General features: G+C 44.7%; 1 protein-coding gene and 1 long non-coding RNA gene across 3 annotated transcripts in view; both read left to right on the forward strand.

Annotated features, from left to right (window-relative positions):
• LOC103789865 (uncharacterized) overlaps positions 1-10,753 on the forward strand; it is a 42,260-nt gene extending 31,507 nt beyond the window's left edge. Inside the window, exon 3 of the long non-coding RNA XR_013530940.1 lies at positions 10,197-10,753. This is a non-coding gene — a long non-coding RNA (uncharacterized LOC103789865). The remainder of the gene's footprint in view (positions 1-10,196) is intronic.
• A 1,744-nt stretch (positions 10,754-12,497) lies between these two features.
• LOC103787304 (uncharacterized) overlaps positions 12,498-26,800 on the forward strand; it is a 38,043-nt gene continuing 23,740 nt past the window's right edge. For both annotated transcript variants that reach the window (XM_035285491.3, XM_035285492.3), the window contains exon 1: positions 12,498-12,661. In XM_035285491.3, coding sequence (XP_035141382.1) covers positions 12,659-12,661 — 3 coding nt within the window. In that variant the 5' untranslated portion in view covers positions 12,498-12,658. The remainder of the gene's footprint in view (positions 12,662-26,800) is intronic.

Raw genomic sequence — 26,800 nt, forward strand, 5'->3', positions numbered from 1 at the left:
ATGGTTTTAAGATCCAACTATGGGCCTCTGTGTCAAGAAGAGGACACCTATTAAAGATTTAATTTATGTTATAAGAACAGGGGGGAATGTGATATAGCTGGCCTAGAATTAGAAACAGTACAATGCCATTTTAAAATGGGAAAACTGTTTCCATTCTCCTCACAATGACTACTAGCCGTGGCTTCTGTAAACTACTAAGATTACCTTGCAAAATGCAAAGAGAGGACAAGCTGCATACTTTCCCTTATCTGTAACTGCCAGAATTGCTGGCCTTTGTTTACCAAAGTAAGCACCCCCAGATAATTCCATCCTGGCTCCAAGTAACCTAAAAGTATGTGGACCCCACACCTGTCCAAATAATGTATAAACTAATGTTTATCTTGACCTCTGTAAACCACTTAAGTGGCAATCGGAATGACAAAAGTCCCCTGGCCCTTGGAATATCTGGAGCCCCCTCACCCTCGTCTCAGCCTAGGAGGTGATTGACAGCTTTCATTCCCATCTCCGCTCCTCACCCCCACTCCCAAGGTGGTTTTGTGGGTATAAAAAGGTCTTGTCACTCTTCTTTCTCTGCCACGGGTTGGAGAGACGTGAGTCCTCCATGATCGCCGGCAATAAACCCTGCAATTTGGCATACTTTTGTTCTGGTGTTGACTTTCTGGGCTAAGTTCAATGCAACAAGGTGATCTGCCCGCCTTGGCCTCCAAAGTGCTTGAATTACAGGCATGAGCCACCAAGCCTGGCCAAGTTTAATGATTCTTCATGTCACAGACAAGGTGACCGAAAGGGGAAAAAAAATCCAAAAACTTGCCTAAAGTCAGCCAAATAGAAAGTGGTGAGCTCAATTGTGCTCTGACCTCCTCCCTCTTTTACAGACAGTGCCATTGTGCACTAATTAATTCAACAACTATTAATTGAGCATCTGCCATGGGCCAAACACTGTAATTGGCACTGGGAATATAGTGGTAAATGGGACACAGCAAACATGACCAAAAGCTTGAAGATGTAAACAACAAAATACCAACATTATATCAGAGAATATGAGGTGCCAGAACATGCTGCTGCTATAAAGAATGTGTGCCCACAGGGTTTTCCAGGGTAGGTTCTGATTAAAACGAGGTTGGGGCTGGGCATGGTGGCTCACCCCTGTAATCCCAGGACTTTGGAAGGCTGAGGTGGGTGGTTCACAAGGTCAAGAGATCGAGATCATCCTGGTCAACATGGTGAAATCCCCTCTCTACTAAAAATACAAAAACTAACCAGGTGTGGTGGCACCTGCCTGTAGTCTCGGCTACTTGGGAGGCTGAGACAGGAGAATCAATTGAACCCGGGAGGTATAGGTTGCAGTGAGCCAAGATCACACCACTGCACTCCAGCCTGGGGACAGAGCAGGACCCCCTCTCATGAATTGAATGAATGAATGAATGAAGGTGGGTACAGCGAAGCTTTACACAGAGGACCAGAGCTCAGCCAGGCCTGGAGGCTCATCACTGTGAGTATATAGAGTTTGTCTCAGTTTCTTTGTATGCAAACCCTAAAATCTTTGGCATATCTGAAATGAGAAGTGTCTTTTCTATGTTAATGAGATGGGTTGGGTTGCAGTGAGCCAAGACTGTGCCATGGCACTCCAGCCTGAGCAACATAATGAGCTCTCATTGATGAACAACAACAACAACAACAACAAAATTTAAAAAAAAAAGGCTCAGGCCTATAATCCCAGCACTTTGGGAGGCGGAGGTGGGTGGATCACGAGGTCAAGAGATCAAAACCATCCTGGTCAACATGGTGAAACCCCGTCTCTACTAAAAATACAAAAAATTAGCTGGGCATAGTGGCGCGTGCCTGTAATCCCAGCTACTCAGGAGGCTGAGGCAGGAGAATTGCCTGAACCCAGAGGCGGAGGTTGCGGTGAGGCGAGATCCTGCCATTGCACTCCAGCCTGGGTAACAAGAGTGAAACTCCGTTTCAATAAACAAATAAATAAATAAATAAATAAAAGACTCAAATTTAATATTAAATATTGACTCCTGGAGTACCTAGACAGCCAAAAGCCACTTGTTCATTCCGGTTTGTTTTTATTGTTTTTATTTTTTTTAATTTTTTGAGATGGAATCTTGCTCTGTCACCCAGGCTGGAGTGCAATGGCCCAATTTTGGCCCACTGCAACCTCAGTCTCCCAGGTTCAAGTGATTCTCCTGCCTCAGCCTCCCAACTAGCTGGGATTACAGGCATGCACCACCACGCCCCACTAATTTTGTATTTTTAGTAGAGATGGGGTTTCTTCATATTGGTCAGGCTGGTCTTGAATTCCTGACCTCAGGTGATCCACCTGTTTCAGCCTCCCAAAGTGCTGTGCCCTTTGGGAAGAGCCCGGCCCATTTCTGAGTCCTTAAAGCTTCCATTATTAAAAGTTCTGCATTCCTTTACACATCCCAGAAGAAACACAATGATCTAAATTAAATATAGATTAAAAGTGTGTGTGTGTTGACTATTCTAAATTACTAAAATAGATTAAGAGGAGTTTTTTTGACACAGAGTTTTGCTCTTACTCTGTTGCTCAGGCTGGAGTGCAGTGGCAGTCTTGGCTCACTACAGCCTTTGCCTCCCAGATTCAAGTGATTGTCCTGCTTCAGCCTCCTGAGTAGCTGGGATTACAGGAACCTGACACACCACCATGCCCAGCTAATTCTTGTTTTTGTTTTTTGAGACAGAGTCTTGCTCTGTCACCAATGCTAGAGTGGAGTGGCTCGATCTCCACTCACTGCAACCTCCAACTCCCAGGTTCAAATGATTCTCCTGCCTCAGCCTCCTGAGTACCTGTGATTACAGGCACCTGCCACCGTGACCAGCTAAAATTTGTATTTTTTGTAGAGATGGAGTTTCACCATCTTGGCTAGGGTGATCCTGAACTCCTGACCTTGTGATCCACTTGCCTTGGCCTCCCAAAAAGATGGAATTACAGGCATGAGCCACAACGCCTGGCCTAATTTATATATATATATATATATTTTTTTTTTTTTTGAGAGAGAGTCTTGCTCTGTCTCCAGGCTGGAGGGCAGTGATGCAGTCTCAGCTCACTGCAACTTCCACCCGCTGGGTTCAAGTGATTCCCCTGCCTCAGCCTCCCGAGTAGCTGGGATTAACAGGCATGCACCACCGTGCCCAACTATTTTTGCATGTTTAGTAGAGATGGGGATTCACCATGTTGGCCAGGATGGTCTCAATCTCTTGACTTTGTGATTTACCCGCCTCAGCCTCCCAAAATGCTGGGATTATAGGTGTGAGCCACCACACCCGGCCATTCTTGTATATATTTTTTTAGTACAGATTGGGTTTCACCATATTGGCCAGGCAGCTCTGGAACTCCTGACCTCAAGTAATCTGCTCACCTCGGCCTCCCAAAGTGAGCATTAGGAACATAAACAAATCACCGTGTCTGGTCCAAGACCAAGGTTTTTTGTCAAACATATAATCCTGCAAAGACAATCAAAACTTTATATACGTTTCTGCTACCTGGTGGGCCATTAAAAATTTATACAGAAATTGGCTGGGTGTGGTGGCTTCTGCCTGAGGTCAGGAGTTCAAGACCAGCCTGGGCAACATGGTGAGACCCTGTCTCTATTTAAAAAAAAAAACAGCCGGGCACGGTGGCTCTACTAAAAATACAAAAATTAGCTGGGCATGGTGGTGTGCACCTGTAGTCCCAGCTACTCGGGAGGCTGAGGCGGGAGAATTGCTTGAACCCAGGAGACGGAGGTTGCAGTGAACCGAGATCGTGCCATTGCACTCCAGTCTAGGTAATGTCTCAAAAAAAAATTTATACAGAAATTTTATTCAGTTTTTTTTTTTTTTTGAGATGGAGTCTTGCTCTGTCACCAGGCTGGAGTGCAGGAGTGACATCTCAGGTCACTGCAACCTCTGACTCCCCGGTTCAAGTGATTCTCCTGCCTCAGCCTCCTGAGTAGCTGGGATTATAGGCATGCACCACCACATCCAGCTAATATTTGTATTTTTACCACCACATCCAGCTAATATTTGTATTTTTAGTAGAGATGGAGTTTCACCATGTTGGCCAGGATAGTCTCAATCTCCTGACCTCGTGATTTGCTCACCTCACCTCCCAAAGTGCTGGGATTACAGGTGTAAGCCACCATGCCCAGCCTCAATTTTTATCTTCAATACATATTTTCTGGTAGTATAAAAGATTTCTCATGCAGGAAGGCTGATATTATAACAGTAGCTAAAAAGATATATTTAAAAATTTTCCTCATGAGACATTTCTGAAAAAGTCTCCAATTGTAAAGGTACTTATGCCAGGCATGGTGGCTCACGCCTGCAAACCCAGCACTTTGGGAGGCCGAGGTGGGTGGATCACCTGAGGTCAGGAGTTCAAGATCTACCTGGACAACATGGTGAAATACTGTCTCTAGTAAAAATACAAAAAGTTAGATGGGTGTGGTGGCAGGCACCTGTAATCTCAGCTACTTGGGAGGCTGAGGCAGGAGAATCGCTTGAACTCAGGAGGTGGAGGTTGCAGTGAACTGAGATCACACCATTGCATTCTAGTCTGGGAAACAAGAGTGACTCTGTCTCAGAAAATAAATAAATAAACAAACTTATTTCACTAGACAAGTTGTAAAACTTGTTAATTACAGTATTACAGATATAATAGAATTGAGCAAAGCTAATTAATTTACTGGATTCCGGTCAGGCACAGTGGCTCACGCCTGTAATCCCAGCACTTTGGGAGGGCGAGGTGGTTGGATCACAAAGTCAAGAGATTGAGACCATCCTGGTCAACATGGTGAAACCCCGTCTCTACTCAAAATACAAAAAATTAGCTGGGCATGGTGGTGCATGCCTGTAGTCCCAGCTACTAGGGAGGCTGAGGCAGGAGAATTGCTTGAACCTAGGAGGCAGAGGTTGTGGTGAACCTAGATTGGGCCATTGCACTCCAGTCTGGGTAACAAGAGCGAAACTCCATAAAAAAAAAAAAATTACTGGATTCCTTTTGTAACTACAGATTGATGACAATAAAATTCACTTAGAATGGAAATAATATGTTGGCCCTTATAAGATAGTCATTGGAAGGCCTATCCGCCTGATAGAACCTTATGTATTCTCTGCTACTGAAGTCTAATATTACTAAATGCAGAAATGCTTTTATGTATTACAGCAAAGTACATTTTCACCCACAAAAGAAAGCCTTTAATAGTCTTTCCACTGAGGACAGTAAGACCCTTTATAATCTAGAACCCAGAGATTGAGTATGCCTGCCATCCACACTGACGCAAGACTTCAAAACTTTGAACACTGGGGCCAGGTGCGGTGGCTCACACCTGTAATCCCAGAACACTGGGAGGCCGAGACGGGTGAATCACAAGGTCAGGGAGTTTGAGACCAGCCTGGCCAACATGGTGAAACCCCATCTCTACTAAAAATACAAAAATTAGCTGGATGTGGTTGTGCATGTCTGTAGTCCCAGCTACTTGGGAGCCTGAGGCAGGAGAATTGCTTGAACCTGGGAGGTGGAAGTTGCAGTGAGCCCAGATCATGCCACTGCACTCCAGCCTGGGCAACAGTGAGACTGTGTCTCAAAAAAAAAAAAAAAAAGTAAAGCTAATCAGGGAAGTTTCTTCTCAAAAGCAGATGAAAACCTTGATATATATAGTTTTATTAATAAAATCAAAGAGCAGAATATCTCTCCTATCATGACACTTGTAGTTCCCAGTTTTTTATGGCTCTATAAACAATAGAAATTAAAAAATGGGTCTCTTGTGTGCAGTCATGGTATATTACTATATGTAGAGAAATCTGCAGCCAACATTATATATGAAAAAACCTATGCCTTGATAGGTAAAAGATGAAGGACCAATGTGGGTGAGAAATTATAATGGGATATTTATTGCCTCATAGTATCAAAAACAGAATATTGATCTATCCCTTTTATTTATTATTTATTATTATATTTTTGAGATGAAGTTTCACTGCCCAGGTTGGAGTGGAATGGTGTGATCTTGGCTCACCACAACCTCCACCTCCCAGGTTGTTATATGTAAATTTTTGGTGCCCCAAAAGAAGTAGCTCTCCAATATAAATTTAATTTTCTCAGCAAGGCAACTTTACTTTCTGCGGAAAGGGCAGTCCTATTAACTATCTTGCCACAAGAGGACCTTGAACAAAGGAAAATCAGACATAGGTATTTCTTATGCATTTGAGTCATTCTTACTGCAGTGTCCTGCATCTATTGGCTGGAGCCTCACAATCTAAGCTAATGCCTGATTGGCTAACAACTTTAAACTTTCCTAAATAGGTAAAGGAAGAGGAGAATAAAAGAAAAGAGGAAGTAACTTGAAGAATGCTTAGAGAGGAAAACTCACTTTCAAATAAGGAAGAGGAATAAGCTATGATCTAGGACTTGCCCAGCCTTGTCTAGGCACGTTAGGGCAAATATCTAGGCTAAAGTGTATGAACGAAAAACACTGGAGGCCAGGCGCAGTGGCTCACGCCTATAATCCCAGCACTTTGGGAGGCCGAGGCAGGTGGATCACGAGGTCAAGAGATGGAGACCATCCTGGTCAACGAGGTGAAACCCCATCTCTACAAAAAAAATACAAAAATTAGCTGGGCATGGTGGCACCTCATCCCAGCTACTCGGCTGAGGCAGGAGAATTGCTTGAACCCAGTAGGCAGAGGTTGCAGTGAGCCGAGATCGTGCCATTGCACTCCAGTCTGGGTAACAACAGCGAAACTCCGTCTCAAAAAAAAAAAACAAACAAAAACACTGGATACACATTTCTTCATTATGACTAATGGCTACATTACTATTATTAGCAAAACCTTTAAATTAACCTTTGAAGAAATTATCATTTATTCTTTTTTATCATTTATTCTTAAGCAAAGAAGAACACTTTGAAGAGAAACTTTTATTTATTCTTATTTTCTACATGGGCTCAAGCAATTTTCCTGCCTCAGCCTCCCAAGTAGCTGGGATTACAGGCACATGCCACCACACCCAGCTTATTTTGTATTTTTAGTAGAGATAGTGTTTCTCCATGTTGGTCAGGCTGGTCTCAAACTCCCAACCGCAGGTGATCCTCCCATCTGGCCTCACAGTGTTGAGATTACAGGTGTTGGCACAAAAGTAGTCATGAGTTTTGTCAAAAAAGAAAAAAAAAAAAGAGAGATTACAGGTGTGAGCCAGCACAGGCGGTCAATCTATCCCTATTAACCTGCTTCATAAATTACAAAGAATTTATTCAGAATAGGTTTAGGAACATTGCCAGGAGGCCATTAATGTTCTGAATGGACATTATTCGTTACATCTTTTATTCATGGTTAGAATAAATGAGGCAATGGTTAGAAACTTATCCCCCATAGGCCGGGCGTGGTGGTTCACGCCTGTACTCCTAGCATTTTGGAAGGCCAAGATGGGTGGATCACCTGAGGTCAGGAGTTCAAGACCAGCCTGACCAACATGGTGAAACTCCGTCTTAAAAAAAAAAAAGAAAGAAAGAAACTTATCCCCCATAATAGGACTTGATAGCAGATTCTACTGTAAGGCTATGGTTACAAAATAGTAGAATTATTATTATTATTATTTTAAGATGGGGTTTCACCACGTTGGTCAGGCTGATCTTGAACTCCTGACCTCAGGTGATCCGCCCGCCTTGGCCTCCAAAGTGCTTGGATTACAGGCGTGAGCCACCACGCCTGGCCAGAATTATTATTTTTTTCTTTTTTGAGATGGAGTCTCACTCTGTTGCCCAGACTGGAGTGCAGTGGCATGATCTTGACTCATTACAACCTCCACCTCCCAGGTTCAAAGGATCCTCCTGCCTCAGCCTCCCTAGTAGCTGGGATTACAGGCTAGTAAGAAATTTTCTTACTAAAGTTTTGCTAAATAATAGAATTTCTCTAGGTTACTTACTGGATAAACAGAAGTACCTGTGCAGTTTCTATTACTTGTAGTTTCACATGAAGAAAGACATCAGATGTTACAGAGATACAGTTGTAGGGAATTAATGAAAAGGCTGCTTGATTTAAATGAGTAGACCAATTAGCTAATTATTTGATCTATTTTTATTTCTTTTTCGTTTTTTTAGAGATGAAGTTTTACCAGGTGGGCCAGGCTGGTCTCGAACTCCTGACCTCTGGTGATCCACCCATCTCGGCCTCCCAAAATGCTAGGAGTACAGGTGTGAGCCACCTTGCCCAGCCTTCTACTCTAACCCTTTAAAAATTAATAAGACAGGCTGGGCCTAGTGCCTCACGCCTGTACTCCCAGCACTTTGGGAGGCCAAGGCAGGCGGATCACAAGGTCAGGAGTTTGAGAGCAGTCTGACCAACATGGGAAACGCTGTCTCTACTAAAAATACAAAAATTAGCTGGGCATGATGGCACACACCTGTAATCCCACCTACTTAGGAGGCTAAGGCAGGAGAACCCCTTGAACCTGGGAAGCAGAAGTTGCAGTGAACTGAGATTGCGCCACTGCACTCCAGACTGGTCGACAGAGTGAGATAAAAATAAATAAATAAATAAGATAATTGTTGGCCGGGCGCGGTGGCTCACGCCTATAATCCCAGCACTATGGGAGGCCGAGGCAGGTGGATCACGAGGTCAAGAGATTGAGACCATCCTGGTCAACAAGGTGAAACCCCGTCTCTATTAAAAATACAAAAATTGGCCGAGAGCAGTGGCTCACGCCTGTAATCCCAGCACTTTGGGAGGCTGAGGCGGGTGGATCACGAGGTCAAGAGATCGAGACCATCCTGGTCAACATGGTGAAACCCCGTCTCTACTAAAAATATGAAAAAATTAGCTGGGCACGGTGGCGCGTGCCTGTAATCCCAGCTACTCAGGAGGCTGGGCAGGAGAATTGCCTGAACCCAGGACGCGGAGGTTGCGGTGAGCCGAGATCGAGCCATTGCACTCCAGCCTGGGTAACAAGAGTGAAACTCCGTCTCAAAAAAAAAAAAAAAAAAATACAAAAATTAGCTGGGCATGGTGGTGCGTGCCTGTAATCCCAGCTACTCAGGAGGCTGAGGCAAGAGAATTGCTGGAACCCAGAAGGCGGAGGTTGCGGTGAGCCAAGATCATGCCATTGCACTCCAGTCTGGGTAACAAGAGCGAAACTCCGTCTCAAAAAAAAAAAAAAAAAAAAGATAATTTTAATAACCAGAAGTTCTTGTTTCTCATTTACAAACCATAGTTCTATTTCACACTGGGATTGGAGACTAAATAAGTACATTTTTGATGGTGACAAAGTGATATCAATATCTAAAGTCTTGGTCTATCCAAACTGAGCCTAAATAAATAAATAAACTAGGCCAGGCCCTGTGTAATCCCAGCACTTTGGGAGGCTGAGGCAGGCGGATCACCTGAGGTCAGGGGTTCAAGACCAGCCTGGCCAACTTGGAGAAACTGTGTCTCTACTAAAAATACCAAAAAAAAAAAAAAAGGCCAGGTGTGGTGGCAGGTGCCTGTAATACCAGCTACCTGGGAGGCTGAGGCAGGAAAATTGCTTGAACCTGAGAGGTGGAGGTTATAGTGAGCTGAGAAAGCACCATTGCACTTCAGCCTGGGCGACAAGAGTGAAACTCTGTCCCAAGGAAAAAAAAAGTTGTATAAACCACATATGTAAAGAAAGGCAGAATAGGGCCGGGTGCGGTGGCTCACACCTGTAATCCCAGAATTTTGGGAGGCAGAGGCGGGTGGATCACGAGGTCAAGAAATCGAGACCATCCTGGTCAACATGGCGAAACCCCGTCTCTACTAAAAATACAAAAAATTAGCTGGGCATAGTGGCCTGTGCCTGTAGTCCCAGCTACTCAGGAGGCTGAGGCAGGGAATTACCTGAACCCAGGAGGCGGAGGTTGCGGTGAGCCGAGATCGCGCCATTGCACTCCAGCCTCCTCGGTAAACAAGAGCGAAACTCCGTCTTAAAAAAAAAAAAAAAAAAAAAGGGCAGAACAATACTGATTGCAACAGTTGTAGCAATTTTCATCCCTCCTATATATCATGCCCATTGCCAGGAGCTTTTATAGCTGGTGCCATTGAGATCCAGATCTATTCTACAAATTGTAGGTCTGGCTGGCCTTCCTTGCTAAGGGCAGTAAAAACCTGTGAACGTGACACTGTGCTAGTTTGGGGCCTATGCTTAAAATATTTTGAATGCTTCTGTTTCTTTTCAGAATGCTACCATCTTTATGAATAAAGCCCATGTTAACCAGCTGGAGGATAATATATCATGGAGAAGAGAAACAAGGTGCTTCTGGCAACAGTCCCAGAAGCAGAAGCTCATCCCCAGGAGCACAGCTGCCTATTCAACAAGCAGCTGATAATACATATCTGAAGGAGTTCAGCTGAGACCAGAATGGCCCCCTGAGCCCAGCATAAATGGGTAACCATCTCAATTATGACCTAATAAGTTTTGGATTATTTGTTATGCCTCAATAGCTAACTAACTAATGCATGCACCCAGTGCAGTTAAAATGCCAGGATATTATGACAGGTTAATTGCCTATTACATTCTAACAGTGGGCACCCTGAAGGTACTAATTTTTTATTTTTAATTTGCGAGACGTAGTCTAGCTCTGTCACCAGGCTGGAGTGTCGTAGCACCATATCTAACTACAACCTCCAACTCTTTGGAGTTGCTTCAGCCTTGTGAGTAGCTGGGATTACAGGCACCTGCCACCATGCCCAGCTAATTTTTGTATTTTTAGTAGAGATGGGGTTTCACTCTTTTGGCCAGGATGGTCTTGATCTCCTGACTCATGATCTGCCTGCCTCGGCCTCTGAAAGTGCTGAGATTACAGGTGCGAACCACTGTGCCTGGCCTCTAATTTTTTTTTTTTTTTTGAGATGGAGTCTTGCTCTTGTTGCCCAGGCTATAGTGCAGTGACACAATCTCGGCTCACAGCAACCTCTGTCTCCCAGGTTCAAGCAATTCTACTTCAGCCTCCCGAGTAGCTGGGATTACAGGTGCCTGCTACCACACCCTGCTAATTTTTTTGTATTTTTAGTAGAGACGGGGTTTCATCATGTTGATAAGGCTGGTAGTTTTTTAATTTTTGATTTAACATTGTCTTGTGGCAGGGGGAGGTGGCTCATGCTTGTAATCCCAGCACTTTGGGAGGCAGAAGCAGGTGGATTGCCTGAGATCAGGAGTTCGAGACCAGTCTGACCAAGATGGAGAAACCCCATCTCTACTAAAAACACAAAAGTAGCTGGGCATGGTGGCACATGCCTATAATCCCAGTTGCTGGGGAGGCTGAGGCAGAAGAATCGCTTGAGCCTGGGAGGCAGAAGTTGAGGTGAGACAAAATCATGCCATTGCTCTCCAGCCTGGGCAATAAGAGTGAAACTCCATCTCAAAAACAAAACAACAACAAAACAATAAAGTTGTAAGATAATGCTGAGTAATGCAGAAATACATGTAGATATTTATGCATGTGACTTGTGCTAATACTTACACAGTCCCCGAAACCACAAAGGAAAACAGATAACCACAGCCTGACCATTTTAAGTTTGCCTTGAATCTATTTTCTTCATACTTAAACGTTAGTAGTCAAGACTGTGGACAGATCTGAAGACACACCGTTTTCTTGTCCTGTTGCCCCATCACTTTTTGTTCACTGTCTAATCTCTGGAAGGAAAGTGGGGAACAGATGGCCAGTAGTGGTCTAGGTGTGGTTATTTTATTCTTGCTGCCTTCTGCTCTTTCTATGGCCACTATCTATTCCACCCTCGGAACTGAAGAGAGATGTTGGTAAGAAGAGGCTTTCCCCCACCGCTGCAGAGAAAAGATGTTCAGGGCCTTCACGCAGCTGACATCTGAGCTGCACTTCAATGTGACGGTTATTGGTGATGTGTGGCTATTGAGTGGTGATATGTTAGAAAGGTAAAATACAGAGTTAGTTTCAAAGATTCAGTTATATTTATATATATATTTCATTAAAAATATATTGCTCACATATTAAAATAATATTTTGGATATATTGGGTAAATTAAATTGTTACAATCAAATCCACCCTGTTTCTTGTTTCTTTTTAAAGTTTGGCCACTAGAAAATTTAAAATTCAGATGTGGCTTATATTTTATTTCAGAGGATTGCTTCCTTTTTGAAATCTCAGGCTGCTTGTTCAAATGCCGGAAGCCAGGAAAATCATAAAAGCTGAAATTTAAAAATAATTGTTATTATGGATTTGTGAATAGCCATATAGTGTATTATTTATAAATACGTGAGACCTTATACACGAGTTTAAATGCAAATACATTCTGGGGTGGGCCTGGCTAAGCTCAGGAAGCCAGCCCTGCCTGAAAACGCCGCAGCTTAGACTGTCACTCTTTCTTCATTCCGCCCAGCATTTGGTCACATCTTCTGTCACTCAAGGCCTGAAGGGGCGGGGACGTAGACGTTTTCCAATCAGAGAGGCTAAACTTGGAATCGTCCAATCAGGCACGCAGCTGGAGCGGACAGGGCGGCTTCCGGAATTTGGCGGGGCCTTTGTCCTTGCTGCAGCCGGAGCTTCGGGTTTCGTCTTCGTTTCTCTGTGTCCTCCGCTCCTAGAGGCCCATCCTCTGAGGCCCGGTGACCTGCAGGTTTTGAGAGATCCACAGCTAAGACGCCAGGACCCCTGGAAGCCTAGAAATGGTGAGAGTGCCGGGTCCGACATTCAGAGAGAGAGGGAGGGACTGGTTGAAAAACCAGTGGGAAGTGGCCGTGGCGGACTCAGGCCTCCCCACAGTCAGTTCCACAATCTGCGCCCCGAGTTCTCCTTGCCCAGCTCGGCCTCAGTCCCTTTCAGCCATAAGATGGCGGCTGCGCTGACAGCCGGGTCCCCGGACGTCCTGTCTCTTCCCTGCGTAGTGACTGTGCCCTGGCCTGGAGCCCTCTCTGGCAGCTTTGCATTCGCAGCGCTGCGTCTCTCTCAGATTGCACAGGAACCACGGGAGGGTCTTCAGGGGAGAATTCTGAATCCGGGTGCGGGTACATGGATGGGAAGAGCTTTAGTCCGCCGCCTTTCGAGTTCGTCTTTTCTCCTATTAAAAATGTACGGCAGGCTGGTCTCGGTGGCTCACTCTTATAATTCCAGCACTTTGAGAGGCCAAAGCGGGCGGATCACCGGAGGCCAGGAGTTCGAGACCAACCTGGCCAACATGGCGAAACTCCAGCTCTACTACAGATACAAAAATGGCTGGGTGCGGTGGCTCATGCCTGTAATCCCAGCACTTTGAATGGCCGAAGCAGGCAGATCACTTGAGATCAGGAGTTCCAGGCCAATCTGACCAACAGGGAGAAACCCTGTCTCTACTAAAAATAGAAAATTAGCCGGGTGTGGTAGTGCATGCCTGTAATCCCAGCAACTCGGGAGGCTGAGGCAGGAGAATCGCTTGAACCCGGCAGGAGGAGGTTGTGGTGAGCGGACATCTCGCCATTGCACTCCAGCCTGGGTAACGAGAGTGAAACTCTGTCTCAAAAAAAAAAGATATAAAAATTTAGCTGGGCGAGGTAGCTCACGCCTGTAATCCCAGCACTTTGGGATGTCAAGACGGGTGGATCACATGGTCAGGAGTTTGAGACCAGCGTAACCAACATGGCAAAACCCCGCCTGTACTAAAAATACAAAAAAGCTGGGTATGGTGGCGCGCGCCTGTAATCCCAGCTACTCACGAGGCGGGAGAATTGCTTGAACCTAGGAGGCGGAAGTTGCAGTGAGCCGAGATAGCACCAGTGGAGTCCAGCCTGGGCGACAGAGCGAGACTGTCTCAAAATAATAATAATAATAATAAATTGCCAAAATAATAATAATAAAAATAATAATAAATAGCCTGGTATAGCGCCTATAATCCCAGCTACTCAGGAGACAGAGGCAGGAGAATTGGTTGAGCCAGGGAGGCGGAGGTTGCCTGTGAGCTGAGATGGGAACCATTGCAACTCCAGCCTGGGCAATAAGAGAGAAACTCCGTCTCAAAAAATAAATAAATGAAAATAAAAATTAGCCGGGCTTGGTGAAGTAGGCCTGTAATCCCAACTATTTAGGAGACTGAGGCAGGAAAATCGCTTGAACCCAGGAGGGGGAGGTTGCAGTGAGCCGAGATCGCCCCACTGCACTCTAGCTTGGGCGACAGAGTAAGACTCCATCTCAAAAAACAAAACAAACAAAAAATTATGGCAGCCTCTGCAAAAATATTAAAACAATTTGATCAAAGAGTGGTTCAAAAATTGTAGAGCACCCTTATGGGTTGCTTTTGGTTCATGAGAGGGACTTTAAAGACTTACAGGTGCGCGATGCAAAAAATTAATTGCTTAGGTACAGTTATGCAGTGTCTCCCTCCCTCCCCCTCCATCCCTCCCTCCATCCCTCCCCCCCACCTCTTTCCCTCTCTCCCTCTCTCGTCCCCCTTCCCCCCACCGCTTCTTTCGTTCTCTTTACTTTTTTTTTCTTTCTGAGACAGAGTCGTGCACTGATGTCCAAGCTGGAGGGCAGTAGCGCGATCTTGGCTCACTGCAACCTCTGCCTCCCTGGTTCAAGCAATTCTCCTGCCTCTTAGCCTCCCGTGTAGCTGGGATTACAGGTGCCTGCCACCACCCTTGGCTAACTTTCTTTTCTTTCTTTTTTTTTTTTAAGACGGGGTTTCACTCTTGTTGCCCAGGCTGGAGTGCAATGGCACGATCTCGGCTCACCGCAACCTCTGCCTCCCAGGTTCAAGCGACTTTTCTGCCTCAGCCTCCTGCCTATTAGCTGGGACTCAAGGCTAATTTTGTATTTTTTAGTAGAGATGGAGTTTCTCCATGTTAGTTAGGCTGGTCTTGAACGCCCAACCTCAGGTGATCCGCCCACCTCCACCTCCGGCTCCCAAAGTGCCGGGATTAGAGGCATGAGCTATCGTGCCTGACCGGCCTAATTTTTGCATATTTGTAGAGATGGGGTTTCTTCTTCTTTTTTTTTTGAGACGGAGTTTCGCTCTTGTTACCCAGGCTGGAGTGCAATGGCATGATCTCGGCTCATCGCAACCTCTGCCTCCAGGGTTCAAGCAATTCTCCTGCCTCAGCCTCACGAGTAGCTGGGACTACAGGTGCGCACCACCATGCCCAGCTAATTTTTGTATTTTTAGTAGAGACGGGGTTTCACCTTGTTGACCAGGAGGGTCTTGATCTCTTGACCTCGTGATCCGCCCCCCTCGGCCTCCCAAATGCTAGGATTATAGGCGTGAGCCACCACTCCCAGTCTCAGTTTCTTTATTTCTACCCTGAAGGTACAAAATTCCTAGTTATATAATTGGAGTTTAATTGACAGTTTATTTAGGTTAAACCTAAATTTTTTTACATATAATGTAGTAATTTACAAAAATAGAAAATGTGCATTTGAGTTAGATTTTTTCAAAGCAGGAATCCAGGGACTAGATAGATTTCCGCCTCAGTCTAATTGCCTGCCACTTAACTATTTTCACACTGCACAGAGGACTGATTTTCCCCTGCATTTTTTACATATGTTTTAAGCAGGGTCTCAAGTGTACCCCCAGTTCTTACCTCCAGCCTAACTCTGGCTTGAAGTAAAATACATACTAAATTTCCAGTTGTTCTGACAATCTCAATAAGTGAAAATTTAGTATTCTACTTCAAGGAGCTGTGAATTTTCTCTCCCCAATTCACAGTATGAACTATTTGTTCTTTAGTGTACATTTTTGATACTGTATTTAATTAATTATTTACTGACACCACACTGAATAGCACATTTAAAAAATTTGTTTTTTGTTTTTGTTTGTTTGTTGAGATGGAGTTTCCCGAGGTTCAACTGATTCTCTTGCCTCAGCTTCCTGAGTAACTGGGATTACAGGCGTGTGCCATCACGGCCAGCTAATTTTTTATTTTTAGTAGAGATGGGGTTTCACCATGTTGGCCAGGCTGGTCTCGAACTCCTGACCTTGTGAGCTGCCCACCTTGGCTTCCCCAAGTACCAGTATTACAGGCGTGATCCACTGTACCCAGTCTTGTTTGCTGTTTGTTTTTTTTTTTTTGAGACAGAGTTTCGTTCTTGTTACCCAGGCTGGAGTGCAATGGCGCGATCTCGGCTCACCGCAACCTCTGCCTCCTGGGTTCAGGCAATTCTCCTGCCTCAGCCTCCTGAGTAGCTGGGATTACAGGCATGCACCACCGTGCCCAGCTAATTTTTTTTGTATTTTTAGTAGAGACGGGGTTTCACCATGTTGACCAGGATGGTCTCGATCTCTCGACCTCGTGATCCACCCGTCTCGGCCTCCTAAAGTGCTGGGATTACAGGCTTGAGCCACCGTGCCCGGCCTTGCTGTTTTTTAAGTATTTTCCATGAGAAGAATGCCAAGAGTAATCCCCTGATACTGTATTGTAAAAAAATCTCTGCCTCTTTTTCTTTTATCTTCCCTAAGTGCAGAGATAGAATGTTTCCGTGTCAATGTTTTTTGGAAACTCTACGGGGTGATGTGTCCTCAGCTGCCCTTTAGTTTTTTCCTGGTCCTGGATTTCAGTACTGTCTGAGTAAACCAAGATACCCACCATGTCTATCTGTTAGACTTAATGTCAGCTCTTGGGTCATTTCCTCTTACAGAACAACCTGAGGTATGGTGTGTAGCCTCTCAAGAAGGTGAATGCCCTGGGGCTGAGAGGAATATCCTAGTGTATTCTTCTTTTGAAAAGCTAACCCTTTAAGACATGTCAGCTTCCATTTCTTGGAGACACATTGCTGGTCAGCGATCAGATGCTGATACTGAAGGGAAAACAAATAATTTCTGCCACCTGGATTCTCTAAGATTTGTGAAAAAATTGTATCCCCAAAGAAAAAAAAAAAACCTGACCCCAGTGAGACAGTGTAAGAACTCATGGGACATAGAGCAGTGTCTCCGGAGAAGGTGGTCATTGGGCAGTTAAATGAGCAGGATGGGGTGGGAGAATCTCCAGGGATCGGAGGGCCTGGCTTGACACATGAGTCAGAAAACATTTGTTTTCTTTTTCTTCTTTTTTTTTTTTGTGTGTGTGAGACAGAGTTTCATTCTTGTTGCTCAGGCTGGAGTGCAGTGGCACCATTTTGGCTCACTGAGGCCTCTGCCTCCCAGATTCAAGCCGTTCTCCTTCCTCAGCCTCCTGAGTAGCTGGGATTACAGGCATGCGCCACCATGCCTAGCTAATTTTTTGTATTTTTTGTAGAGACGGGATTTTACCATGTTGACCAGGATGGTCTCAATCTCTTGACCTCGTGATCCATCTGCCTCGGCCTCCCAAAGTGCTGGGATTACAGGCGTGAGCCACTGTGCCTGGCCTCTTTTTTTTTTTTTTTTTTTTTTTTTTAAGATGGGGTTTCACCATGTTGGTCAAGCTGGTCTTGAACTCTCAACCTCAGGTGATCCGTCCGCCTTGGCCTCCAAAGTGCTTGGATTACAGGCGTGAACCACTACACCCGGCCTACATTGACTTTTTAAAATTGTAGATTGTATTTTTTTTGTAGAGCTTGAAAGGTAAGATGGTATTTACAAAGGGCATAAAAGAGGTGGGTTTCAAAAATACCTAATCATATTTTCCATTGTTAAAAATTCTCATGCCAGGCGTGGTGGCTCATGCCTGTAATCCCAGCACTTTGGGAGGCAGGTGGAACACAAGGTCAGGGGATCAAGATCATCCTGGCTAACATGATGAAACCCCTTCTCTACTAAAAATACAAAAAAAATGTGGTAGATAATTGCTGAGTTACATAGATTCATAAAAACATCATCAGTTCCTCTTCTTGCAGGGTAAATTTCTAAGAGTGAATATCTGTTCTATATCCTATGATCTTGATTTATAAGTTTAATGCTTTTGAGACGGAGTTTCCCTCCTGTCACCCAGGCTGGAGTGCAATGGCTGATCTGTGCTCACTGCAGCCTCTGGAGTAGTTGGGAATCCAGCTAATCTTTGTAATTTTAGTAGAGATGGGGTTTCACCAAGTTGGCCAGGATGGTCTCAAAATCCTGACTTCGTGATCCACCCGCCTCGGCCTCTCAAAGTGCTGGGATTACAGGTGTGGGCCACCACACCCAGTGAATGCTAGATTTTATAAGATAAAACTTGGTACCTCCTAGTGGTGTTCCCATATGACTAATTGTGGGTTTTGTTTTTTTTTTTTGAGATGGAGTTTCTCGTGTTGCTTAGGCTGGAGTGCACTGGCGCGATCTCAGCTCACCACAAATTCTGCCTCCTGGGTGCAAGTGATACTCCTGCCTCAGCTTCTGGAGTAGCTGGAATTACAGGCATGTACCACCATGCCCACCTAATTTTGTATTTTCAGTAGAGACAGAGTTTCTCCATGTTGGTCAGGCTAGTCTCGAATTCCTGAACACAGGTGTTCGCCTTCCTGGTCCTCCCAAAGTGCTGAAACTACAGGCGTGAGTCACCGAGCCCTGCCTAATTGTTTACTACATGATTTATAATGGAAATAATAAAGTAATAAATTTACTGTCTGAAAGAAATAAATACTTTGCCTTTCTCGTTGAGGTATAAAATCTAAGCATCGGGGCCGGGTGCGGTGGCTCAAGCCTGTAATCCCAGCACTTTGGGAGGCCAAGGCGGGTGGATCACGAGGTCAAGAGATCAAGACCATCCTGGTCAACATGGTGAAACCCCATCTCTACTAAAAATACAAAAAAAATTAGCTGGGCACGGTGGTGCGTGCCTGTAATCCCAGCTACTCAGGAGGCTGAGGCAGGAGAATTGCCTGAACCCAGGAGGCGGAGGTTGCGGTGAGCCGAGATCGTGCCATTGCACTCCAGTCTGGGTAATGAGACCGAAACTCCATCTCAAAAAAAAAAAATAATAATAATAAATAAAAAAAGTCTAAGCATCTTAATTTTTGTTTTTCTCTTATGAATACTGTGTTCGAGTAATTATACTGGCTTTTTCAAACACTTGCAAAACCTGAGTGAATAACTGACATGGAAATTAAAGCTTGAACCCAGTGACTCCAAGCTAAGGCTAACAGTGAGCCTGCAAAAGGAGGTTATTGAAAGCCCACTTAGCCGGGCGCGGGGGTGTGTGCCTATAGTCTCAGCTACTGGGAGGCTGAGGTGGGAGGATTGCTTGAGCCCAGGAGTTCTGGGCTGTAGTGAGCTATGCCGATCGGGTGTCTGCACTAAGTTTGGCATCATGTGGTGACCTCCTTAGGTTGCCTAAGGAGGGGTGAACTGGCCTGGGTAAGAAATGGAGCAGGTTGAAACTCCCAAGCTGATTAGTAGTTGGATAGCGCCTGTGAATAGCCACTGCAATCCAGCCTGGGCAACATAGTGAGACCCCATCTCTAAAAAAAAAAAAAAGAAAGCCCAGTTAGTTCTTCCTGGGGAACTTGCCTTGCATATGTCCCAGCCTGCTCACTCCAGACATGGAAGAAGCCTTTATCTGGAGAGAAGCTACAGAGCCCTGGAAAGCTGAGGACCCACAGACAGGTGCAGTTAAGCTGGAACAGGAACGAAAGGATCTTACTGACTATAAAGTTGTTCTTGCTGTGAGGCAGTTTCTAGACTTTTAAAAATAAAACAGATTTATATTTAAAAAAAAAATTAGGCCAGGTGTGATGGCTCACACCTGTAATCCCAGCACTTTGGGAAGCTGAGGTGGGTGGATCACGAGGTCAGGAGTTCGAGACCAGGTTGACCAACATGGTGAAACCCTGTGCTACTAAAAATACAAAAATTAGCCAGGCATGATGGGACGCACCTGTAATTTCAGCTACTGAGGAGGTTGAGGCAGGAGAAATGCTTGAACATGGGAGTTGGAGGTTGCTGTGAGCCGAGACAAGATCACACCACTGCACTCCAGCCTGGGTGGCACAGTAAGACTCCTCTAAAAAAAAAAAAAATTATAAAAATTAGCCAGGCGTGGTGGTGGGCGCGTATCATCCCAGCTACTCGGGAGGCTGAAACAAAAGAATCGCTTGAACCCGGGAGGCAGAATCTTGCCACTGTACTCCAACCTGGACGACAGAGTGAGACTCCATCTCAAGAAAACCAATTTCAAAGGAATTGCAGTAGGAGGAAGTACCAACTACAAGATCTTTAAGGATTGCAAAGTTTAAGCAGACAAGCATATCTTTCTTTCAGGGAAAGGAGCAACCAAGATTAGAAACAAGATGGGAGGGAAATGGCAAATGATGGGTGAAAAAACCGGATGCTAGTTTTATCCTCAAGTCAGCGTGTTCTTATAAGCAACATATAATGGGATTGTATGTTGGCTCAGACTGAGTGTAGCTCAAAGTTCAGGAGCTACGGGAAGGAGATTAACTCTGAAGTATTGTATTTTGACAGCTAAAGTCAAATTCAGCTGATTTTTCTAAGAGAATAAGAAAAGGGCAAAGTCTATGTCTGGCCAAGTGATAAGAATGAAAAGAGTGCACCATCTAAGTCTTAATGGGAAGTGTGTTTCTTACCACAAACTATTTCTGGAACATGCAAAAGAGGGAGAATTTTATTAATTATGGCCATTTACCAGGATTATCTATGTGTTTCATTTTTCCCCACCTCTTGTTTTATGCATTTCTTCCATTTGACTTTTCCTGGGTTGTATCTTTTATAATAATCTGGTCAACATAACTTCAGTGTTTTTCTGAGTTCTGTATATAGCTATATTAAGTTATTGAACTTGAGGAAGTTTATGGGAGTCCTGAATGAATTTTTTTTTTTTTTTTTTTTTTTTGAGACGGAGTTTCGCTCTTGTTACCCAAGCTGGAGTGAAATGGCGCGATCTCCGCCTCCTGGGTTCAGGCAATTCTCCTGCCTCAGCCTCCCGAGTAGCTGGGACTACAGGCATGCACCACCATGCCCAGCTAATTTTTTGTATTTTTAGTAGAAATGGGGTTTCACCATGTTGACCAGGATGATCTCAATCTCTTGACCTTGTGATCTACCTGCCTCGGCCTCTCAAAGTGCTGGGATTACAGGCTTGAGCCACTGCGCCCGGCGAATTTATTTATTTATTTTTTAGATGGAGTTTTGCTCTTGTTGCCAGGCTGGAGTGCAGTGGTACGATCTCAGCTCACCGCAACCTCCTTCTCCTGGGTTCAAGCAATTCTCCTGCCTCAGCTTCCAGAGTAGCTGAGATTACAGGCATGCACTACACCACGCTCAGCTAACTTTGTATTTTTAGGAGAGACAGAGTTTCTCCATGTTGGTCAGGCTGGTCGTGAACTCCCGACCTTAGATAATCCACCCGCCTCAGCCTCCCAAAGTGCTAGGATTACAGGCATGAACCACTGCGCCTGGCCAAGTCCAGAATTTTTATAAAGTAGCTCATAATGGGCTCATAATTTGGAAGTATAACTGGACCCATGGAGTTTGTTACTGGCATCGATAGTAAGAACAATATTTAGATATCAAGCCCTGAATCAGGGTCTGTGTTGACTCTGAATGGTGTCAGAATTTAAATGTTAGACAAAGAATTGGTGTGGGAGAGTTGCTTGGTGTTCAGCAAATTCTGTAGATTTTGTGCCAGAATAAAAATACCATAGAGGCCTGGCCTGGAATAAAACTGAGTCTCTGGGATTGGGAGGCTCTGCTCCCCTGTACACTGGCTGTCACACTGCCCATTGTTTTCTGATTTCAGGTCTCTTAGCCTGAGAGAGGACTGAAAACTTAGAGGAAAGGAGCTCTGGTGACAGACCTCCTTTTTCCACAGCTGCCACCACAGGATTCTCACACACTCACAGTCATGTCCACTCGACACTGATGCATCCACACCCCTCCCAGGACTAGGAACCACCTTCAGGAACTTTACCACAGCATTTTAAATTCTAGCATTTCTTGCCAAAGTCTTACAAAAGTGTCTACGTGTCTCCTGTTGTATCCCTGTTCCCCAGACACTGAATCTGTAGCAGCAACCTGTTTTCTCCACCAACTTAGGGTTCTGGACCACTTGTTCACATGCCTGCACGGACCCAGAAATAAATAGCACAAACCAATTTTCCAGCCTACATATTGCACTTACCCATTGAGTTTTCTCCTTTTAACTTTTAATTTTAGTTCAGAGGTACACATGCAGGTTTATTACATTTACATAGGTAACATTGTGTCATGAAAGTTTGGTGTAGATTATTTTTTCATGGAGGTACTAAGCATAGCACCAAACAGATTTTTATATTTTTTTAATTAAATTAATTTTTTTTTTTTTGAGATGAAATTTTGCTCTTGTTGTCCAGTCTGGAGTGCAACAGCATTGTTGTGGCTCACTGCGGCCACCACCTTTCAGGTTCAAGTGATTGTCCTGCCTCAGGCTTCTATGTAGCTGAAATTACAGGCAACTGCCACTATACTTGGCTAATTTTTATATTTTTAGTAGAGTTGGGATTTCACTATGTTGGCCAGGCTAGTCTTGAATTCCTGACCTCTGGTAATCTTAACCTGTCTTGGCCTCCCAAAATGCTGGGATTATAGGCGTGAGCCACTGCGCCTGGCCCAAATAGGTATTTTTAAATCATCTTTGTCTTGTCAACCTCAACTAGGCCTTAGTGTCTGCCTTCCCCCTCTTTGTATCCATGTATTCTTATTATTATTTTGAGAGACAGTTTTGCTCTTGTTGCCCAGGCTGGAGTGCAATCATGCCATCTTGGCTCACCGCAACCTCTGCCTCCCAGGTTTAAGTGATTCTCCTGCCTCAGCCCTCTCCCCCTGAGTAGATGGGATTACACGGATGGACCACCCATGCCTGGCTGTTTTGTACTTTTGGTAGAGATGGGGTTTCTCCATGTTGGTAGTGCCGCAAAGTGCTGGGATTACAGGCGTGAGCCACAGCACCTGGCCCTTATTTGTTTTTGTTTTGAGACAGGGTCTCACACTTGCCCAGGCTGAAGTGTAGTGGTATAGTCTCAATTCACTGTAACCTCTCTCTCCTGAGTTCAAATGATTCTCCTATCTCAGCCTCTCAAGTAGCTGGGACTATAGGCACATGCTATTACACCCTGCTAATTTTTATATTTTTAGTAGAGATGGGGTTTCACCATGTTGGCCAGGCTGGTCTCAAACTTCTGACCTCAGGTAGTCCACCTGCTTCGGCCTCCCACAATGCTGGGATTACAGGCATGAGCCACTGTGCCCAGCCCATGTGTTCTTTTTATTTAATTCTTATAAATGAGATAGTGCATTTGGTTTTCTCTCTGTGTTTTCTTTTTTGAGGAGTTTTGCTCTTGCCTGGGCTGAAGTACAGTGGTGTGATCTTGGCTCACTGAAACCTTTTCCTCCCAGGCTTAAGCAATTCTCCCTCATCCTCCTGAGTAGCTGGGATTACAGATGCGTGCCACCGTGCTCGGTTAATTTTGTATTTTTAGTAGAGATGGGGTTTTACCATGTTATCCAGGCTGGTCTCAAACTCCTGATCTCAAGAATCTGCCTGCATTGGCCTCCAAAAGTACTTGGATTACAGGTATAGCCACCATGCCCAGCCTTTCTACATTAGTTTTCTAAAAATAACTGGCTTCAGTTTTATCCATGTGGCTGCAAATGGCATGATCTTGTTCCTTTTTTATGGCCACACAGTATTCCATGATATTTATGTATTATATTTTCTCTTTTGTTTTTTGAGACAAGAGTTTTACTCTTGTTGTCCAGGATGGAGTGCAGAGGCATGATCTCAGTCCACCACAGCCTCCGCCTCCTGTGTTCAAGGTAGGAGTACCTCAGCCACCTGAGTAGCTGGGATTATAGGCATGTACCACCGCACCTGGCTAATTTTATATTTTTAGTAGAGATGGGGTTTCTCTATGTTGGTCAGGCTGGTCTGTAACTCCTGACCTCATGTGATCTGCCCGCCTCAGCCTCCCAAAGTGTTGGGATTATGGGGGTTGAGCCACTGCACCTGGACTTTATTATATTTTCATTAAAAATTATATTTTTTTCTATTTTATTTTATGAAAAGGGTGTCATTCTGTCACCCAGGCTGGAGTGCAGTGGCGTGATCTTGGCTCACTGCAGCCTCAACGTTTTGGAATCAAACATGGCCTCCTACCTCAGGCCCCCACGTATCTGGGACTACAGGCACACACCACCATTTTCACCTAATTTTTCTTTTAGTATTCTTATAGAAATTGGGTTTAGGTTGCCCTGACTGGTCTCAAACACCTGAGCTCAGTCAGTCTGCCTTCCTCGGCCTCCCATAGTTCTAGGATTACAGGCATGAGCCATGGTGCCTGGTTGGTATGGCCATTTTAATGATATTCATCTTGTCTGTTCATGATCATGAAATAGTTTTGTATTTGTTTGTGTCATCACTGACTTTTTTTTTTTTTGTAGAGATGGTATTTCACCATGTTCGTCAGGCTGGTCTCGAACTCCTGACCTCAGGTGATCTGCCCACCTCGGCCTTCCAAAGTGCTGGGGTTACAGGAGTGAGCCACTGCACCCAGCCATCATCACTGACTTCTTTGAGGAGTGTTTTATAATTGTTGTAGAGATCTTTCACCTCCCTGGTTAGCTGTGTTCCTAGATACTTTATTGTTTTTGTGGCATTTGTGAATGGCATTTTTTTTTTTTTTTTTGAGACAGAGTTTTTGCCCTTCTTACCCAGGCTGGAGTGCAATGGTGCAATCTTGGCTTACTGCAACCCCCGCCTCCTGGGTTCAAGCCATTCTCCTGCCTCAGCCTCCTGAGTAGCTGGGATTACAGGCATGCACCACCACGTCCAGCTAATTTTGTATTTTTAGTAGATCTCGGCTCACTGCAACCTCCGCCTCCTGGGTTCAGGCAATTCTCCTGTCTCAGCCTCCTGAGTAGCTGGGATTACAGGCATGCACCACCACGTCCAGCTAATTTTGTATTTTTAATAGATCTCGGCTCACTGCAACCTCCGCCTCCTGGGTTCAGGCAATTCTCCTGCCTCAGCCTCCTGAGTAGCTGGGATTACAGGCATACGCCACCATGCCCAGCTAATTTTTTGTATTTTTAGTAGAAATTGGGTTTCACCATGTTGACCAGGATGGTCTCGATCTCTTGACCTCGTGATCCACCCGCCTCGGCCTCCCAAAGTGCTGGGATTACAGGCTTGAGCCACTGTGCCCGGCCTAGCTATTTGTATTTTTGTGGGGTCAGTGGTAATGTCCCTGTTTTCAGATGACATCATTCTATATATAGAAAACCTTATGATCTTGGCGGAAATGCTCTCTAACATGACAAAAAACTTATGCAAAGTTTCAAAATATAAAACAAAGGTACGGAAGTTAAGTAGAACCTCTACCCATCACTTGAACCCTGGAGGTGGGGGCTGCAGGGAGCAAAGATCACACCTCTGCACTCCAGCTTGAGCAAAAGCCAAATTAAAAACACAATTTCAGGGCCAGCCATGGTGGCTCATGCCTGTATCCCAGCACTTAGGGAGGCCAAGGTGGGCAGATCACCTGAGGTTGGAAGTTCAAGACCTGCCTCAGCCTCCTGAGTAGCTGGGATTACAGGCATGTACCACCACGTCCAGCTAATTTTGTATTTTTAATAGACAGGGTTTCTCATGTTGGTCAGGCTGGTCTTGAACTTCCAACCTCAGGTGATCTGCCCACCTCGGCCTCCCTAAATGCTGGGATTACAGGCATGAGCCACCATGACTGACCCTGGAATTGTGTTTTTGATTTGGCTTTTGGCTTGGATGTTGATGGGTAGAGGTTCTACTTTACTTCTGTACCTTTGTTTTATATTTTGAAACTTTGCGTAAGTTTTTCTGTCATGTTAGAGAGCATTTCTGCCAAGATCATAAGGTTTTCTATATGTAGAATGATGTCATCTGAAAACAGGGATAGTTTGATTTTCTCCCTTTCTGTTTGGATGCATTTTATTTTTTTCTCTTGCCTGATTCTCTGGCCAGCACTTCCAATTCTATGTTGAATAGGAGTGGTGAGAAAAAGTGTCCTTGTCTTGTGCCAGTTTTCAAAAAGGAATGCTTCCAGCTTGTGTCAATTTAGTATGTTGGCTTTGGGTTTGTCATAGATAACTCATTATTTTGAAGTATGTATCTTTAATGCCTAGTTTGTTGGGGGTTTTTACATGAAAAATGTTAAATTTCATTGAAAGTTTTTTTCTGCCTCCATTGAGATAATTTTGTGCTTCTTTGGTTTCTGTGATGAATCAGATTTATTGATTTTTGTATGTCAAACCAACCTTACACTCCAGTGATAAAGCCTACTTGATTATAGTGGATTAGTGTTTCGACGTGCTGCTGGATTTGGTTTGCCAATATTGTGTTTAGGCCACTGCGCCTGGCCTAACTATTTGTATTTTTGTGGGGTCAGTGGTAATGTCCCTGTTATCCTTTTTTTTTTTTTTTTTTTTTTAAATGAGATGGAGTCTTGCTCTTTTGCCCAAGCTGGAGTGCAGTGGTGTGATCTTTGCTCCCTGCAGCCCCTACCTCCAGGGTTCAAGTGATTCTTTTGCCTCAGCCTTTTAAGTAGGTGGAATTCAGGTGTATGCCACCACACCTGGCATAATTTTTGTATTTTCAGTAGAAATGGGGTTCTACCATGTTGAGCAGGCTAGTCTTGAACTTCTGACCTTAGGTTATCTACCCACCTTGACCTTTTTTTTTTAAAGACAGGGTTTTACCGTGTTGGCCAGGCAGATCTCAAACTCCTGACCTCAAGTGATCCACCCGCCTTGGCCTCCCAAAATGCTGGGATTACAGGCATGAGCCACCATGCCTGACTGCTGTTGTCATTTTTTTTCTTGAGGCAGAGTGTCACTCTGTCACCCAGGATGGAGTACAGTGGCATGATCTCGGATCACTGCAACCTTCATCTTCCTGGTTTAAGCAATTCTCCTGCCTCTG

This window comes from Callithrix jacchus, chromosome 22 (assembly GCF_049354715.1).
Source record: "Callithrix jacchus isolate 240 chromosome 22, calJac240_pri, whole genome shotgun sequence".
Taxonomy (NCBI): domain Eukaryota; kingdom Metazoa; phylum Chordata; class Mammalia; order Primates; family Cebidae; genus Callithrix; species Callithrix jacchus.